The sequence below is a fragment of the Dama dama genome, chromosome 23 (assembly GCF_033118175.1).
Source record: "Dama dama isolate Ldn47 chromosome 23, ASM3311817v1, whole genome shotgun sequence".
Classification (NCBI taxonomy): domain Eukaryota; kingdom Metazoa; phylum Chordata; class Mammalia; order Artiodactyla; family Cervidae; genus Dama; species Dama dama.
The window spans coordinates 37,179,531-37,200,120 of record NC_083703.1 but is presented as its reverse complement, the minus strand read 5'-3'; the positions used below and the strand labels follow the sequence as shown (position 1 = coordinate 37,200,120).

Genomic DNA, 20,590 nt, shown 5'->3' with positions numbered 1-20,590 from the left:
TACAGCATTTCTACTATATCAATATAGATATCATAAGACCCTAATGTGAAAGTAAAACACCATTAACCAGTATTAACTAGCTGTTAAGTAGGAGTGGCTTTAAAGAACTGATCTTCAAGTGGTAGAGTCTGTTTGCAATTCAAGAGACTCAGAAGACATGGGTTCAACCTGCAGGTCGGGAAGATCCTCTGGAGGAAGTAACGGCAACCCACTCCAGTATTCTTGCCTAGAGAATCTCATGGATAAAGAAGCCTACTGGGCTACAGTCCATAGGGTTGCGAACAGTTGGACGTGACTGAGCATGCACACGTTAACAGAAACTCACCGCATTAACTGTGCTCTTCCAGGTGAAAGAGATGATCTGGACTTTTCAAGTTTTCCTCCATGTTTTTCTACTTGGGTGTCTCTTAGTGTATTTCTGCTCCTAAAGAAATATCAATTGTATTAATTACTTTATGCTAATAGAATATTAAAAATATAAATGTGTACAAATATTCCATCATTATCATGCACCCGAATGATGTGTTTTCCTGACAGAGAATGACTGTGAGTTTCAGTCTCATCTGACACCTGAGAGGTCCCTTCTGCCCTGCAAGCAGAGCCATGCATTTTATATAATAGAGAAACACTTGTCCAGTATTTCTTCATGCCAGAAACAGGTCTTCACAGGTTGCTATCGCTGGAAAGGTCCTTCAGTCTATGTCTTCTGCCCTGAGTCCCAACTGCCTGTGTTCTCCTTGCCCACCCGACATCACAGCAGGGCCTGTGTCTGATTTTCTGGACATTCTCAAGCTTAGTATACTCCTTGGCACATACTGGTTTGCATTAAATCCTTGTTTAGTAAATTCTTAACTGAAAAAAAAATAAGCACATGGAAAAAGCAGTATTTTATAATTCATCCCCCAGTTAACAGATGAGAACATACACTTATCATTTTCAGACTCACTCTTTCATAGAGAGCCAAAAGGTCAAATACCCCCAAATCAGGGAGAATCAGAGGAGCAAGGTGTCTCACCTCCCACAAGTCTCCCCTCTCTCAGCTCTCTGAGCCTGTGTCCAAAATACAATCACCTGTGGTTCTTGGAATCCCTATAGGTGAGTGTCCCCACATGACCAGTAGGGAGCCCGTTCTTAAATCAATAAGGGGACAACATGGGACATTAAAAATAGGCTGAAACTTGTAACCCATTTGCTAAAACTTCACAAAGTGCTCTAGGTGCTTCTGACTGCTGTGGTGTTGGTAACATTGGCCTTTATTCTTTGCTTTGGCACCAATTTACAAAGGGTCCTGAATGGAGCTAGGCTTGTACATTTCAGACTTTCATAAAACCAGTGTCCACTTTACTCAGGCCTGTCACATGTTTCAGATTCTATCCTTTTTATAGTATTCACATAAAGTTCTCTTAATACACATGGTACCACCTCTATGAAGTTTCCCCTAATTAACTCATGATTTTATATTTAATTAATTTATTTAATTGAAGGCTAATTACTTTATTGTAGTGGTTTTTTGCCATACATCGACATGAATCAGCCATGGACACACATGTGTTCCCCATCCAGAGCCCCCCTCCCACCTCCCTCCCCATCCCATCCCCTAGGGTCATCCCAGTGCACCAGCCCTGAGCACCCTGTCTCATGCATCGAACCTGGACCAACAATCCACTTCACATATGATAATATACACGTTTCAACACTACCCTCTCAATTCATCCCCACCCTTGCCTTCTCCCACAGAGCCCAAAAGACTGTTCTTTACATCTGTGTCTCTTTTGCTGTCTCATATATAGGGTCAATGTTACCACCTTTCTAAATTCCATATATATGCGTTAGTATACTGTATTGGTGTTTTTCTTTCTGACTTACTTCACTCTGTATAATAGGCTCCAGTTTCATCCACCTCATTAGAACGGATTCAAATGCATTCTTTTTAATGACTGAGTAATATTCCATGGTGTATATGTACCACAGCTTCCTTATCCATTCATCTGCCTATGGGCATCTAGGTTGCTTCCATGTCCTGGCGATTATAAACAGTGCTGCGATGAACATTGGGGTACACTTGTCTCTTTCAGATCTGGTTTCCTCGGTGTGTATGCCCAGCAGTGGAATTGCTGGGTCATATGGCAGTTCTATTTCCAGTTTTTTAAGGAATTTCCACACTGTTCTCCATAGCGGCTGTACTAGTTTGCATTCCCACCAACAGTGTAAGAGGGTTCCTTTTTCTCCACACCGTCTCCAGCTTTTATTGTTTGTCGACTTTTTGATGGCAGCCATTCTGACAGCCGTGAGATGGTACCTCACTGTGTTTTTGATTTGCATTTCTCTGATCATGAGTGATGTTGAGCATCTTTTCATGTGTTTGTTAGCCATCTGTATGTCTTCTTTGGAGAAATGTCTGTTTAGTTCTTTGGCCCATTTTTTGATTGGCTCATTTATTTTTCTGGAATTGAGCTGCAGGAGCTGCTTGTATATTTTTGAAATTAATTCTGTCAGTTGCTTCATTTGCTATTATTTTCTCCCATTCTGAAGGCTGTCTTTTCACCTTGCTTATAGTTTCCTTCGTTGTGCAAAAGCTTTTAAGTTTAATTAGGTCCCATTTGTTCATCTTTGCTTTTATTTCCATTACTCTGGGAGGTGAGTCAGAGGATCCTGCTGTGATTTATGTCAGAGAGTGTTTTGCCTGTGTTTTCCTCTAGGAGTTTTATAGTTTCTGGTCTTACATTTAGATCTTTAATCCATTTTGAGTTTATTTTTGTGTATGGTGTTAGAAAGTGTTCTAGTTTCATTCTTTTACAAGTGGTTGACCAGTTTTCCCAGCACCACTTGTTAAAGAGATTGTCTTTCCTCCACTGTATATTCTTTCCTCCTTTGTCAAAAATAAGGTGTCCATAGGTGCATGAATATATCTCTGGGCTTTCTATTTTGTTCCATTGATCTATATTTCTGTCTTTGTGCCAGTACCATACTGTCTTGATGACTGTAGTTTTGTAGTATAGTCTGAAGTCAGGCAGGTTGATTTCTCCAGTTTCATTCTTCTTTCTCAAGATTGCTTTGGCTATTCAAGGTTTTTTGTATTTCCACACAAACTGTGAAATTATTTGTTCTAGTTCTCTGAAAAATACTGTTGGTAGGTTGATACGGATGGCATTGAATCTATAGATTGCTTTGGATAGTATACTCATTTTCACTATATTGATTCTTCCAATCCATGAACATGGTATATTTCTCCATCTATTTGTGTCATCTTTGATTTCTTTCATCAGTGTTTTATAGTTTTCTATATATATGCCTTTTGTTTCTTTAGGTATATTTATTCCTAAGTATTTTATTCTTTTTGTTGCAATGGTAAATGGAGTTGTTTCTTTAAATTCTCTGTTTTCTCATTGTTAGTGTATAGGAATGCAAGGGATTTCTGTGTATTAATTTTATATCCTGCAACTTTACTATATTCATTGATTAGCTCTAGTAATTTTCTGGTGGAGTCTTTAGGGTTTTCTATGTAGAGGATCATGTCATCTGCAAACAGATGAGACTTTTACTTCTTTTCCAATCTGCATTCTTTTTATTTCTTTTTCTTCTGATTGCTGTGGCTAAAACTTCCAAAACTATGTTGAATAGTAGTGGTGAGAATGGGCACCCTTGCCTTGTTCTTGACTTTAGGGGAAATGCTTTCAATTTCTCACCATTGAGGATAATGTTTGCTGTGGGTTTATCACATATGGCTTTTATTATGTTGAGGTATGTTCCTTCTATCCCTTCTTTCTGGAGGGTTTTTATCATAAATGGATGCTGAATTTTGTCAATGGCCTTCTCTGCATCTATTGAGATAATCATATAGTTTTTATCTTTCAATTTGTTAATGTGGTGTATCACATCGATAGATTTGTGGATATTAAAGAATCCTTGTATCCCTGGCATAAAGCCCACTTGGTCAGGATGTATGATCTTTTTAATATGTTGTTGGATTCTGTTTGCTAGAATTTTGTTAAGGATTTTTGCATCTATGTTCATTAGTGATATGGCCTGTAGTTTTCTTTTTTTGTGGCATCTTTGTCTGGTTTTGGTATTAGGGTGATGATGGACTCATGGAATGAGTTTGGAAGTTTACCTTCCTCTGCAATCTTCTGAAAGAGTTTGAGTAGGATAGGTGTTAGCTCTACTCTAAATTTTTGGTAGAATTCAGCTGTGAAGTTGTCTGGTCCTGGGCTTTTGTTTACTAGAAGATTTCTGATTACAGTTTCGATTTCTGTGCTTGTGATGGGTCTGTTAAGATTTTCTATTTCTTCCTGGTTCAATTTTGAAAAGTTATACTTTTCTAAGAATTTGTCCATTTCTTCCAAGTTGTCCATTTTATTGGCATATATTTGCTGATAGTAGTCTCTTATTATCCTTTGTATTTCTGTGCTGTCTGTTGTGATTTCTCCACTTTCATTTCTGATTTGATTCTTCTCCCTTTTTTCCTTGATGAGTCTGGCTAATGGTTTGTCTATTTTATCTGTCTTCTTGAAGAACCAGCTTTTCGCTCTGTTGATTTTGGCTATGGTCTCCTTTGTTTCTTTTTCATTTATTTCTGCCCTAATTTTTGTGATTTCTTTCTTTCTATTAACCCTGGGGTTCTTCATTTCTTCCTTTTCTACTTGCTTTAGGTGTAGAGTTAGGTTATTTATTTGACTTTCCTCTTGTTTCTTGAGGTAAGCTTGTATTGCTATGAATCTTCCCCTTAGCACTGCTTTTACTGAATCCCATAAGTTTTGGGTTGTTCTGTTTTCATTTTCATTCATTTCTATGCCTATTTTGATTTCTTTATTTCTTCTGTAATTCGTTGGTTATTACAAAGCGTGTTGTTTAGCCTCCATATGTTTGTATTTTTAATAGTTTTTTTCCTGCAGTTGACATCTAATCTTATTGCATTGTGATCAGAAAAGATTCTTGGAAGGATTTCACTTTTTTTTAAATTTACCAAGGCTAGATTTAAGGCCCAGAATGTCATCTATCCTGGAGAAGGCTCTGTGTGCACTTGAGAAAAAGGTGAAATTCACTATTTGGCGGTGAAATGTCCTACACATATCAATTAGATCTAACTGGTCCATTGTATCATTTAAAGTTTGTGTTTCCTTGCTAATTTTCTGTTTAGTTGATCTATCCATAGGTGTGAGTGGGGTATTAAAGTCTCCCACTATTATTGTGTTACCATTAATTTTTCCTTTCATACTTGTTAGCATTTCCCTTACATATTGTGGTGCTCCTATGCTGGGTGCATGTATATTTATAATTGTTTTATCTTCTTCTTGGATTGACCCTTTGATCATTATGTAGTGTCCTTCTTTGTCTCTCTTCACAGCCTTTATTTCAAAGTTTATTTTATCTGATATGAGTACTGCTACTCCTGCTTTCTTTTGGTCTCCATTTGCGTGAAATATCTTTTTCCAGCCCTTCACTTTCAGTCTATATGTGTCCCTTGTTTTGAGGTGGGTCTCTTGTAGGCAGCATATATAGGGGGTCTTGTTTTTGTATCCATTCAGCCAATCTTTGTCTTTTGGTTGGGGCATTCAACCCATTTACATTTAACGTAATTATTGGTTTAAGTATGATCGCATTACCATTTACTTTGTTGTTTTGGGTTCGAGCTTATAAACCTTTTCTGTGTTTCCTATCTAGAGAAGACCCTTTAGCATTTGTTGAAGAGCTGGGTTGGTGGTACTGAATTCTCTCAGCTTTTGCTTGTCTGCAAAGCTTTTTTCTCCTTCATGTTTGAATGAGATCCTTGCTGGGTTCAATAATCTGGTTTGTAGGTTTTTCTCTTTCATCACTTTAAGTATGTCCTGACATTCCCTTCTGGCCTGAAAAGTTTCTATTGAAATATCAGCTGTTATTCTTACAGGGATCCCCTTGTGGGTTATTTGTTGTTTTCCCCTTGCTGCTTTTAACATGTGTTCTTTGTGTTTGACCTTTGCTAATTTTATTAAAATGTGTCTTGGAGTGTTTCACCTTGAGTTTATCCTGTTCAGGACTCTCTGGGTTTCTTGGACTTGGGTGGCTATTTCCTTCCCCATTTTAGGAAAGTTTTCAACTATTATCTCCTCAAGTATTTTCTCATGGCCTTTCTTTTTGTCTTCGTCTTCTGGGATTCCTATGATTTGAATATTGGGGCATTTGACATTGTCCCAGAGGTCTCTGAGTTTGTCCTCATTTCTTTTAATTCTTTTCTTCTTTTTGCCTCTCTGCTTCATTTATTTCCACCATTCTTTCTTCCACCTCACTTATCCTATCTTCTGCCTCAGTTATTCTACTGTTGGTTCCCTCTAGAGTGTTTTTGATCTCAGTTATTGCATTTTTCATTACTGACTGACTCTTTAATTTCTTCTAGGTCCTTGTTAAACATTTCTTGCATCTTCTCAATTCTTGTCTCCAGACTATCTGTAACTCCATTTTGTTTTCAAGATTTTGGATCATTTTTACTATCATTATTTGGAATTCTTTTTCAGGTAGACTCCCTATCTCCTCCTCTTTTGTTTGGTTTGTTGGGCATTTATCATGTTTCTTTACCTGCTGAATATTTCTCTGCCTTTTCATCTTGTTAGATTGCTGTGTTTGGGGTGGCCTTTCTGTATGCTAGAAGTTTGTGGTTCCTCTTTATTGTGGAGGTTCCTCCCTGTGGGTGGGGTTGGACGAGTGGCTTGTCAAGGTTTCCTGGTTAGGGAAGCTTGCATCAGTGTTCTTGTGGGTGGAGCTGGATCTCTTCTCTCTGGAGTGCAATGAAGTGTCCAGCATTGGGTTTCGAAGTGTCTGTGGGTTTGGTGTCACTTTGGGCAGCCTGTATATTAATGCTCAGGGCTATGTTCCTGCATTGCTGGAGAATTAGCATGGTATGTCTTGCTCTGGAACTTGTTGGCTCTTGGGTGGAGCTTGGCTTTTGGATGAACTCTTGTCAATTAATGTTCCTTTCAGTCAGTTTTCTGGTGTTCTCAAGTTTGGGGTTTAAGCTCCCTGCCTCTGGTTTTCAGTCTTATTCTTAAGTAGCCTCAAGACTTCTCCACCCATACCGCACCGATGATAAAACATCTAAGTTAATGGAGAAAAGATTCTCCACAGTGAGGGACACCCAGAGAGGTTTGCAGAGTTACATACAGAAGAGAAGAGGGAGGAGTAAGATAGAGGTGACCAGGGGGAGAAGAGGGGGAATCAAAAGGGAGAGAGCAATGTAGCCAGTAATCAATTCCCTATGTGCTCTCCACAAGCTGGAATACCCAGAGAGGTTCACAGAGTAACACAAAGAAGAGAAGAGGGAGAAAGGAGATAGAGGTGACCAGGAGGAGAAGAGGGGGCATCAAAAGGAGGGAGACAGATCTAGCCAGAAATCAGTTCCCTAAGTGTTCTCCACAGCCCAGAATACCCAGAGGTTCACAGCATTGGGTGTGGAGAAGGGGGAGGGAGGAGATAGAGGTGACCTGTGGGAGAAAAAGGTGAGTCAGGGGGAGAGGGCAATCAAGCCAGTAGTCACATACCTAAGTAAAAATGGGTACTGAAGATTGGATTCTTAAAGGTACAAAATTGATTACAAACACAAAAAAACAAAGATTAAAAATCTAGAGTAGTGGTTAGACTCTCAAAAATACAATATTAAAAAAAAAAAGAAAATCACAAGAATTATAAAAAATATATATGAAATTTGCTTTAAAAATAGGGTCTTTTTTGTCAAGGTAATAGGTTATAAAAATGAAAATTAAAGTAATAAGGGGCTTAAAAATTAAAAAAATTTTTTTAACTTAAAATGATAATAGTAAAATATATCTAGGAATTTCTCTAGAGCTGTTGCGGGCAGTATGGGGTTAGTTCAGTTTCAGATAGTTCCTTGTTCCAGCTTATACTTCTTCTCGAGGTCTACAGGTCCCTTCCAACGTAGGAGATGCTAACTACAGGGTTTTAATCTGTTACACCTGTCTCTTCCCTGTTTATTTTGGCTTCCTCTGTTTGCAAGTCTCTTCAGTATCTAACTTCTACCCTGACACAAGGGGGCGAAGGTGGTCATTTATTTAGGCTCACTTGTTCAGTTATGCTGTGGGGAGGGAGGAACACTGCAGACAAATATCATTGGCTTGTGTGGGGAGCGCTCGCAGTGTCTGGGCCACACTGGGTTTCCCCTCATTCACAACATGTGTGCCTTTCCAGTTTACACTGCTCAAGCTCCAGGTTGCTCTGCAGGGGAACTGTCTAAAGTGGGCCCTGGGTTGCATGCACTTCCCAGGTCTAAGCCACTCAGGTTCAGGTTCTCGGGTACTTCACAAAAGCACAGACTCAGTTGGGCCTGCGTTTTGTGCCCTTCCCAGGTCCGAGCAGTGACCAGGTGGTTGGAGAGTGCACTCTTCCCAGCTGGGCGGTGCATCTTATCTCCTCCCCCGTCCCAGTCGCTTGGTTTCCTGGGTGCGCAACGCGAGTGCCGTCTCAGGTGTGCCGTGTGTCTCCTCTAGGAAGCTGATCTCTGGCTGCGACCCTCCTGGTGGATGTCAACCATCCAGGATCCCAGGAAGACTTGGTTAGCAACTGGAAGCCTGCTCGCAGTTTGGTAGAGAATGCCATCTCTGGGGCCAAGATTGCCCCTTGCTGGCTCTGGCTGCCACCTGCCTGTCTCTCTGCCTCCGGTGGGAGATGGGCTGGTCCACAGTTGGCTAACTCTCCCCTGGTATTCACTTAGTCCTTTGTTCTGTGAGTGGCCCGGCAGTTCCTTAGGTTAGAACTTTTCACGGGAAAGTTCTGTCTCGCTTGCTTTTTTTTTTTTTTCCTCTCTGGCTATCCCACAGTTTGGGTTGCTATCTCACGTTAGCTCCCTCAGATTGCCCTCAGGGCATTCAGGCCCGGTGCTTAACCTAAGCAATGCAGCCCACACCTCCCTGTTCAGTCCCCCCCGCCGCTTGCTGGTGGCAGATGCGAGTGTCTGGGCTACTTCTCTGCTGGGAGTTGTGGTTAGGTGCGTAATCTGTGGGTTTTATTTATTTATTTTTTCCTCCCAGTTATGTTGCCCTCTGAGATTCTAAAACTCCCCACAGACCCGCCGGTAAGAGGGTTTCCTGGTGTTTGGACACTTCTCCTTCACGACTCCCTCCCCGGGACCGGTCTCAGTCCTTAACTCTTTTGTCTCTCTTATCTTTTACATCTTGTCCTACCTCCTTTTCAAGACAACGGGCTGCCTTTCTGGGTGCATGATGTCCTCCGCCAGCATTCAGAAGTTGTTCTGTGGAATTTGCTCAGTGTTCAAATGATCTTTCAATGAATTTGTGGGTCGAGAGACCACTTTCCTATCCCGCTGGCATCTTAGGACCGCCTCCTGATTTTATATTTAATCACATAATTTAACACTTAATCAGGTCCCTACCACAATGTTTACATTCCCCCATGAGATTCCTCCATGTGTTTTATCACAATTTTCATGTGTTATCTGCCCTGATGCACCAAGCACATGAAAGTGAATTGTGCTCTCCTTCTGTGGTCCTCTGTATACAAACCCAATTTGATGTCAAATCTTTCTGCTTGAAACATGAAGAAGGGAAAAGGGAACCAACCTGTAATTACTTTGGAAGGAGGTATATGTAAATACTCTGTATTCTCCTCCAATGAAATAAAGTTATGTGAAAAGTTAGATAAACATGTGGTAGGGAAGTATGTATCAGAAAACCCATTATGTTAATATCTACCTACTCTTTGGAACTGACACTGGTCCTCCAGTTTAAACTTGGCTCTAATCTCTTGGTCAGTTGACTCCTTCCCAGATTAATTCGGTTCTTCTCCTGTGCACTCCTGCGGGAAGTAATACTAGTTTTATGTGTAACAGCCACTTCCTCGTTAGGTGCCTTGTTAGGCTGATCCTTTTGTAGTTGTTCACTGAATTTAACTTCCTTCAATTAAATAAAAAAAAAAAAGAAAGAAAAGAGCATATTTTTATAATGATACCATTTCTGAATTAGCTCATGCTAACTGAAAATTCACCACCCTGGTGATAAATTGAAGATGTTTCAAGATGCTCTAACTTGTGTTGCTTAGCAACACAAATTGAATCTGGGCAACTTCAAGACTAAGCCCTCTACTGGAGTTAGGCTGACAGTAATGGGATGATCCTAAACTCACAGCTCTTATGCAGCCCACACAGATACTGCAGCAGGGCTGGACTGACTCGCCCCTTACCACCACCTGAAAAAAATTATACTCAAACCCTATAAAGGCTGAGATGCATCTTAGTCAAATTGCTGAGACCAAATTGCTGGATAAAGAGACCATCTTGAAGGTAGCCAGAAATTAAAGACACTTTATAGATAGAGGAAGAAACATAACAATTAAAAGAGACTTCTCATCAGAGACAATGCAATCCAGAAGACAAGGGAGGGATACAGTTAAGGTGATGAAAAGGAAAAAAATTCACATCCTCTCAACTCAAAATTCTATACAGAGGAAAAAAAATCTTTTGAAAATAAGAATAAAATAGACATTCACGGATGAAGAAAAGCTGAGAGAATTCACAGTCAGAAAGACCTAGGATAAAAATTGTTCATGGAGCTCTTCAGTCAGAAGGAATCTCATACCAGACAGAACATGGATCTAGATAAAATAATGCTGAAATGATAAAAATAAATATAAAAGACTCTTTGTGGTGAGGGGTTACTAGCATGTCAAAGTAAAATGCATGACTACAATAGTACAAAGGACTGGGAGTGGCACTTGAAGCCACTTGCAAGGTTCTTGGACTAGTGGCAAAACTGTATAATATTGTTCAAAGGCACACTCTATAAATTAGAGACATATATACCCAAGTGAGATACTTTTTAAAAGTAGCATAACTGATGAACTAATAGCATAAACAAAATGGAATAATTTCTAAAAGTTCAATTAATCCAAAAGGGGAAGAAAAAAAGGAGACAAAGAATAAATGACACCAATAAAAGCAAATAGCAAAATAGTAAATTTAATTTAACTCTATCAGTAGGCACTTTAAATGAAAGTGATTTAAAGACTTCAATTAAAAGAAATCATCAGATTGGATGTAAAAGGAAAACCTAACTATTTGTAGTCTAAAAGAAACCACTTTATATATAAATATATAAATACATTATAAGTAAAAGGCTGAAGAAAAACATTCTATGAAACCAATAATCAAAGCAGAAATGCCTAAATTAACATCGGACAAAAAGGGGCTTCAAAACAAATAATATTATCAGTGGTAAAGAGAAAGACACATAATGACAGAGCCAGTTACCACCCAATTCTAATTATGTTCACAATAGAATTTCAAAAGACATAAAGCAGAAATAGAACAGGAAAAACAGATAAATCCACCATTAGGAAACTTTAAAACTCCCCTCTCAGAAACCAACAAAATGAGCAAAACAAAACTTAATAAGAATATAAAAGACCTGAGGAAAATTATCCACCACCTGAATGTAACTGACATTTACTGAACACACCACACACAGCAGTAGAATACACATTCTTCTCAAAAGCACAAGGAAAATAGCAAACTGACCAAATTTTAAGCCATAAAACAAACATCCACAAATTTAAAAGAACCGTAATGATATAAAACACTTTCTCTTAATAAAATGGACATAAGCTAGAAACTCGTAAAAAAGATATGTGGAAAATCTTCAGCTATATTGATTTCCATGAAAACATATCAGAGTCTCTGGGAGATAGTTCATATGGTGCTGATAAAGAAACTCATAGCATAAAATTTCATATTAAAAAATAGAGGTCTCAAACAAATTCCTAAGCTTCCAACTTAAGAAATTAAATAAGAGCAAATTAAGCTTAAAGAAAGCAGAAGGAATAAAATTATAACAGCAGAAATAAAATAAAATAGAAAGAAAACAATAAAGAAAATCAATGAAACAAATAATTGTTCTTTGAAAAGACCAATAAAATTGATCACTTCTTTCCAGATGAGTTAAGAACAAAGAGAAGATATAAATGACCAATATTAGGCATGAAAGAGGGATCCTCCAAGAGAGCAGATCCTCTAGACACCAGAAGATAATAGTGGCGTAGCATCTGATGTCAATACATTAGATCAGTTAGACAAAATGTACAAATTCATTGAAAGCCATGAACCACCAATGCTCAGCAAGAGAAAGAAATATGAATAGTTCTGTATCTATTAAAGAAATAAAATTCTCAACATAAACCCTTTCAACAAAGAAACCTTCAAGTAAAGATGGTTTCCTTGGTAAACTCTACCAAACATTAACAAAGAAATAAGACTCAATCTATATGAAGGATTCCAGAAAGAAGAAAAGTAGTGAATACTTCCAAATTCATTTGAGGCCACATTACCCAGATACAAAAACCAGACAAAGACATTAAAAGATAACTACTAACCCATATCCTTCATGACTATAGCTACAAAAATCCTCAGTAAAATATTATCATACTATGTTTAGCAATATTAAACAGGGTAAGACATCATGACCAAGTCAGAATTATCCTGGGATTCAATATTAGTTCAAAATTCAAAAATCAATGACCATATCAACAGACTAAAGAAGAAAAACTATGTGATCATCTGAAGAGATGCAGTAAAATCACCACCTCCAAGCAGTAATGGACTCATTTCCCATGGTGTAAGTTGAGGCCCCATGGAAAGCATGTCCTCCTGGCCAGGTGAATGTAAGCAGAGACTCAGTAGGAAGACCAAACTTCCACTCACTGCCCAGTGGTGTTGAAGCACCCTACACTACACCAGGTTCTCAATGGAGTCCAAGCAAGGAACTTGGATTTTTACATGCACTTTGCAGTACCCTAAACCTAGTACCATGAGACCTACACTTAGAGAAATCCTGCTAAAACAAAAAAGACTTCCATAAAATCCAAAGTTTCATAATATAATCCAAAAATGTCCAAGACACAATTTCAAAAAAATCACTCATCACACCAAGAACAAGGAAATGTCACAACCTAAATGAGAAAGGACGATGAATAATTGATGCTTATACCAAGATAAAATAGATGGAATAATCTGAAACAGATGTTGGAGTAAGATTTTAAAGTAGCCATCATAAAAATGCTTCAACAATCAATAATAAGACTTGAAACAAATGAAAAATTAGAAAGTCTCAGCAAATAAATAGATGATATAAAGAAGAACCAAAGAGAAATTTTGAAATTTAAATTTACAAACCAAAATAACTCCCTGGATAGTTTGGCAACAGGATGGAGAAGAGAGAACCCGTGAACTTGAGGACAAACAATAGAAATTACCCAGTTTGAACCACAATGAGAAAATACATTAGGAAAAAAAAAAAAAAAAAAAACAGAGCCTCAAGATCTGTGGGACAATAGAAAAAAAAATCCAACATTCATGTTATTAGAGCACCAGAAGGAGAGGAGGAAGAAGGTCAGGCTGAAAATGCATTCTAAGAATGTCAGAAGCTTTCCCAAACTTGGAAAAAGACATAAATCTAAGATTCAAGAAGTTGAGCAAACCCTAAACAGAATAAACCCAAAGAAAATCCTATCAAGAGATATAATAATCTAACTCCATAAAACCAAAGTCAAGGAAAATTAACAGCAATGAGAGAGAAAAAATATTTTACCTATAAGACAGAAACAATTAAAATAAGAGCAGATTTCTCATTAGAAAACATGGAGGCCAGAAAGACTGGAAACATTTTCCAAGTGCTGAAAATAAAGAGCAGTCAACACATAATACTATATATAGTGGAAATATTCATTAGGAATAAAGGGGAATTCAAGATGTTCTCAAATAAAGGAAAACAAAGAGAATCTGTCACCAACAGACCTACCTCCAAAGAATAAGGAGTTCTTAAACAGGAAGAATATGATAAAATAAGGAAATTGGCAACACCAGAAAGGAAAGAAAGAATCAGAGAAAGAATAAAAAGCATGGGTAAACACAAAAGACTTTCATCCTCCTCTTGAATTTTCTAAATGATGTTTGATGGTTGAAGCACAAATTATAACATTGTCTAATACAGTTTATCAATATGAAGGAAATAAAGACAAATACGAATAAGAGAGGGTATAGGAACTTAAAGGGAGACATGATTTCTATACTTTACTCAGGTGGTAAAATATTAAACCAGTATATTATGACAAATTACGTATAACAATATCTATAACAACCACCAAAAACCCTACACAAAGAGATATACTTAAATACTATGGAAAAATCAAAATGGTATTAAAAAAAATGTTCAAGTAAGCCAAAGTAGACCAGCAAAAAGAAAAAGATAAACAAAACAGAAAACAGAAGGAAAAAACAGAAAATAAGCTGGCAGACTTAAGCCCTAATATCAGTAAGTAAAAGCAGATAATCTACATACTTCTCTAGTGATCCAGTTGTTAAGAATCCACCTGTCAATGCAGGGGACATGGGTTCAACTCCTGGTCCAGGAAGATCCCACATACTGCAGAGCAACTAAGCCCATGTGCTACAACTACTGAGCCAGCATTCTAGGGTTCAACAACAGAAACCACCGCAACGCGAAGCCCTCACACAGCAACTAGAGAGTAGCCCCTACTCACAGAAATTAGAGAAAGCCTGAGCTCAACAACAAAAACCCATCACAGCCAAAAATGAAAGAATGAATGAAAATAGTTTTTTTTTAAGTAAATGATCTAAACACACCATGGATATGATACATCAATATACAGAGTTTCAGAAAGTGAATTTTAAAAATGACTCAACTCTATGCTATTTACAAGAAACTCACTTCAAATATAATGATATAGGTAGCTTGAAAGTAAAAGAAGGGGAAAAGATATACCATGCAACATTCGTTAAAAGAAAGCAGGAGTACCTATATGAATAGTAGATTAGCCTTAAAAAAAAAAAATCACCAAAGACAGAAAGGGACATGACATAATGATAAAATAGTCAATCAAGAAAATGTAATCCTAAATGTGTACACAGAACTGCAAATACAGAAACAGAACGAAGAGGAGAAACAGACAAATCTACCATTATAGTTGGAGGATTTCAAATCCCTCTCAAAACTGATAGAAAATCAGCAAGGATATGAAGAATTCAACTACACCAAAAACCAAATTTATAAAGTTGTTCAGAGTTTGTTCTCTGAATACAGTGGAATCAAACTAATAATGAATCAAGTAATGGGAAAATCTAAGTAACAAACTTCTAAATAATCATGGGTCAAAGAGGAAGCCTCAAGGGAAAAAAAATTTATGAGGTATAGTTGACTTAAGGGAATTTTTTTAAATACAAAAACTGAATGAAAATGAAAACGATGATAATAAAACACCAAAATGTGTGACAGGTAGGTAGGTGAAGTTCTGCAAGGAAAATTTATAGCACTAAATACTTACCTAGAAAGGAAGAAAGCTCTCAAATCAAGACTCTAAGCTGTTACCCTAGGAAACTAGAAAAAGAAGAGCAATATAAACTCAAAACAGGCAGAAGGATATAAAAACAGACACATCTCTGAAGTGTCAATGCTTTGCTGAGAGCAGCAAAGTGGAGTGTTCCCAACGTCTTACCACTTCCATGCCTGAGAGAGGTGCTCACTGTGTCTGACGGACAAAATGTCTGAATGTGTGTCCAAAAGACAAATAGCTTCTCTATAGATGAATGCAGAATGAAGAGAATTCTTTATCTTAATATTAGTCATACCTGAAATCACCAAAATTCCTTTCAATGCAAGTATGACTAGATAAATGTATGGTTTTTAAAAAAGCTAGAGAAGAGTAAATGAAACCAAAAGCGACTTCTTTGAGAGAATTAAGTCAAATGATGGACTTCTAGCCAGATGGACCAAGAAAAAAATAAAACACAATGATTAATATCAGGCACGAGACAGGTAACAATAGTTACAGCTTCTACAGTTGTTAAAAGGTTAACAAAAGAATATTATAAACAAGTTTATACCAATCAGTTCAACAACTTTAGACAAAAGGGATACACAATCCTTTAAAGACAACCTAGCAAGCACCCTCAAGAAGAAACATAACCTGCAAGGCCCTATAATTAGTAAGTACATTGAATTTGTAGTTAGAAACCTCCCCACAGTGAACACTCCAGGCCAAAATGGCTTCACTGGTGAATTCTACACAACAGTTAAGACAGATACCAATTCTAAGCATTCTTCCAGAAAACTGAATGGGAGATAAAATCTTCCAACTCATTCTATAAGGCCAGTATTAATCTGATATCCCAAACAGACAAAGATACTGAAGAAAAGAAATCTACACACTGATAATCCTAGACAGATGCAAAATTTCTTGATAAAATGTTAGCAAATTAAAATTTTAAAATAAATAAATAAAAATGATAATATACCCTGCACAAATGAAGTTAGTCCCAGGAATGTAAGGCTGGCTTCTCTTTCAAAAACCAATATAATTAACTATGTTAAACTAAAATAAAATAAAATGACTAATGCAACAGGTACAGAAATATCATTTGATAAAATCCAACATCCAATCCTATTAAGTTCTCAACAACTTTGATAGAGGGGAACTTCCTGAACCTTATAAATTTCACCTATGAAAAGCTGACCGGTGACAATAATTAGAAACTGAATGTTTTCCCTTTACCACAAGGAACAAAGAAACCATGTCTACTCATTCTGTACTGGAGGTTCCAGCTAGTGCATTAAGGAAAGAAAAAGAAATAAAATGATCAAAATTGGAAAGGAAGCGGTAAAATGATCTTTATTCAGAGACAACATGATCATCTATGTAGAAAACCCCTCAGAATCTACAAACCAGACAAAACTATTAAGTGACTTTAGCAAGGTTTCAGGATATGAAATCAATATACAAAAGTGTATTTTATATAGTAGCAACAAATAACCAGAAATTGAAACCTTAAAACTATTGTTTAACAATAGCCTTGAAATAGGAAATATTTACAGATGTTTCACAAAAGATGTGTAAGACGTGTGTTGTAAGTTACAAAACAGTACTGAGAGAAACTGAATAAGATGAGGAGACATGCTGAGTAACATTAAATAAACAGGGAGAAACACTGAGTTCCATGACCTGGAAACCCCAATATTGTTAAGACATCGGGTCTTAAATTGATCTATAGATTCAATACAGTATCATTCATAATTCCTTCGGGGTTTTTATGAAAAAACTGACAAGCTGACTATAAAATTCGAATGGACATGCAGAAGATATGTAACAGCTGGGAACTCAAGAACAGCAACATTGGAGGATTGACAACACCTGACCCGAGACTGACTGACTACAGTAACCAAGACAGCGTGGCTCTGATATAAAAACAAACAGATCAATGGAATAGAAATACACCCATGCAAATGGACAACTGGGCAAAGAAAGGACAATTCTTTTTCAACAAATGATGCTGGAACAATTAGGTGTCTGTATGCAGAAGAAAAAAACGAACTCTGATCCATACCTCACAGCATGTACAAAAAAATACATTAAACTGGATCATACGCCAAGATATAAAACCTAACATTTAAAAACTTTTAGGAAAAAAAACACTGGAGAGAATCTTTGTGACACTGGATTTGGTGAAGCTGAATTAGATACAACACTCTAAAAAATCAGTAAGTTGGACTTCATCAAAATTGAGGACATTTATTCTTTGAAAGACTTTTTGGAGAATGAAATGACAAGCCACCACCTGGGAGGAAGTATTTTATAAATCCTATCTCTGAAAGAAAATATAAGCTTATATGTATGTGTGTAGGTAGGTAGGTAGGTAGGTATATATCTCACAACTAAGTAATAAGAAATTTTAAAAAAACACAATAAAAAATGGGCAAAAGATCTGAATATACACTTTACCACTTAAGATATATGAATTACATTCAATAAGCATATAAGAAGATGCATTCAAGAACTGCAAATTAAAATTCAGTGAGCTACCGGTACACACCTATCAGAAGGTCTAAAATAGAGGACTGACAGTATCACTCATTGACAAGTATGCGGCTCAGCTGTCAGTCTGGTGCACAGAGTGGATGGAAAATGTTGCAATCACTTTGGCAAGCACTTTACCAATTATTTAAAAAGTTAAACATATAACCACCACATAACCTTGCCATTTCAGTCCTATGTTTTACCCAAGAGAAATGAAAGAATATGGTCTGAAAGAAATATATACACCCAAAACAAAACATTAAAAACATGAAAGCTTAAATTTTAAAGATTTACACAATGTTTGGAAGACAAAGTAAAGGTATTTCCAGAAAGTGGGGCGGGGTGTATGAGAGAAAAGAAAATCAGAAGATCAATCTCAGAGGCCCCAAAATCCAACTAGAATCTCATAAAGAGAACAAAGAGAACATAGAGGGGAAAAAATGATTAAAGATGTAATACAAAAATATTTTCCAGTTCTAAAAGACATATGTCATCATTAATGAAAAACAAACAGAAACCAGCACCAACCATATCATCATGAAAATTACAGAACATCAGGGATAAGAGAAAATCCTAAAGGCTCATTATATGGGAAAAGCCAAAACAAACAGGTCACATAGGAAAATGCCTTTAAAATTCTAAGAAAAAAATTATTTTGAAACTGTCATTATAGAAACAACAACTAAGAGAGAAGAATAAAGATATTTTCAAACATGCTAACCCTCAATTTTTCTCCTCCTATGTGTCTCTTTTACTCAGGAAGCACTACCAAAATGATGGGGTACACCGAGAGAAAGAAAACTGATGAGACATTAAAGGCCATATATGGAAAGCCCACAGCATCACATTCAACAGCAAAAGCCTGAAAGCATTTCCCCTAAGATCAGCAGTAAGACAAGGAATTTACTTTCGCCACTTCTATTCAGCATAGTTCTGAGAGTTCTAGCCATGGAATTTGGTAAGAAAAAGAAATTTAAAACATCCAAATTGGAAAAGAAAACGTAAACTATCTCTGTTCACAGATGACATGATCTTACGTGTAGAAAAACCTAAAGATTCAAAAGAAACTGAATTAAATAAATTTGGCACATTAGCTGGATTCGATTTTGAATTTCACATTCAAAAATTACTTCTGATTTTAACACTCAAATATCAGTTGTATTTCTATATGCTAGCAGTGGACAATCAAAAAGGAAATTAAGAAAACAACTCTATTTGCAATAGCATCAAAGAGAATAAAATACTTAGGAATAAATTTAACTAAAAAGACAAAAGACTTGTACATGAAAACTACAAAATACTGCTGAAAGAAGTTAAAGAAGACATAAACAAGTGGGAAAACATTCCACATTCATGGGTTAAAAGATAATATTATTAAGATGACAATACTATACAAAGCAATCTACAGAGTCAAAACAATCCCTATCAAAATCTCAATGTTTTTCTCAGAAATAGTAAAACCAAGACTAAAATTCACACAGAAAGTCAAGGGACCCCAAATAACCAAAACAAACGGTCTTGAAAAAACAAGGACAAAGTTTGAGGATTCATACTTCCTGATTTCAAAACTAACAGAAAGCTATGGTAGTCGAGAGTATGGTACTGATATACAGATACACATATAGACCAATGGGAATGGATTGAGAACCCAAAAATAAACCTTGAAATTTATAGTTAATTGATTTTTAATGAGGATGACAAGACCATTCAGTGGGGGAAGAATAACCTCTGAAACAAATGGTGCTGGGAAAACCAAACATCCATGTGCAAAGGAGTGTAGGTGGACCCTAACACTATACACAAAACCTAACTCCAGACAAATCAAAGACCTAAACTTGAGAAAACTGAAACGAAAAATTGTAGGAAGGTCGAAAAGTTAAGGGCAAATCTTTATTATGACAGATTTAGCAATGGTTCCTTAAATATGATACCAAAAGCACAAGTAACAAAAGAAAAAATATAAATTAGACTTTATCAAAATTTTAAATGTTTGTATACCAAAGGGTACTATCAAGATGCGTAAAAAGATAACTCACAGAAAAGGGGAAAACATTTGCAAACCTTCTAATAAAGAATTAATATCCACAATATATAAAGAACTCTAGCTCAAAAATGAGACAATTTAATTTTATAAAATGGACAAAGGATTTGAATAGACATTTCTTCAAAGAAGATATACAAATCACTAATAAGCACATGAAAATATGCTCGACATCACTATTAGGGAAATGCAAATCAAACCAACAATGGGATACACCATGTTCACACTTACTGGGATATCTATAGTAAACACAAACACACAGAAAATATCAGGCGTTGGTGAGGATGTAAAGAAGCTAGAATCTTCATACACTGCTATTGGGAATGTAAAATGATTCAGCTGATGTGAGAACAGCTTGGCGGTTCCTCTAAAAGTTAAATATAATTACCATATAAGCCAGAAGATCAACCCTGATGTGTACACCCAAAAGAACTGAAAACAGGGACTCAAAGAGATACTTGTACACCAATATTCATAGTATTTTTCACAATAACCAAAGGTGGAAAACCCAGTGTCCATCAACAGATGAACAGAGAAACAAAATTTGGTACATACATAAATGGAATGCCATCCAGCCGTAAAAAGGAATGACATTCACATAAAGGCACGTCAAGGATGAACCTTAAAAACATGGTATGTGAAATATGCCCAACACAAAAGGACAAACATCATGTGATTCCACTTATATGAAAT

General features: G+C 36.7%; 1 protein-coding gene across 1 annotated transcript in view; it reads right to left on the bottom strand.

Moving 5' to 3' along the window:
* Positions 1 to 20,590, bottom strand: part of ODAD2 (outer dynein arm docking complex subunit 2) — a 146,545-nt gene that overhangs the window by 111,114 nt on the left and 14,841 nt on the right. The window contains exons 7-8 of the mRNA XM_061125741.1: positions 9,697 to 9,893; positions 326 to 421 (exon numbers count right to left, since the gene is read on the bottom strand). Coding sequence (XP_060981724.1) covers positions 326 to 421; positions 9,697 to 9,893 — 293 coding nt within the window. The remainder of the gene's footprint in view (positions 1 to 325; positions 422 to 9,696; positions 9,894 to 20,590) is intronic.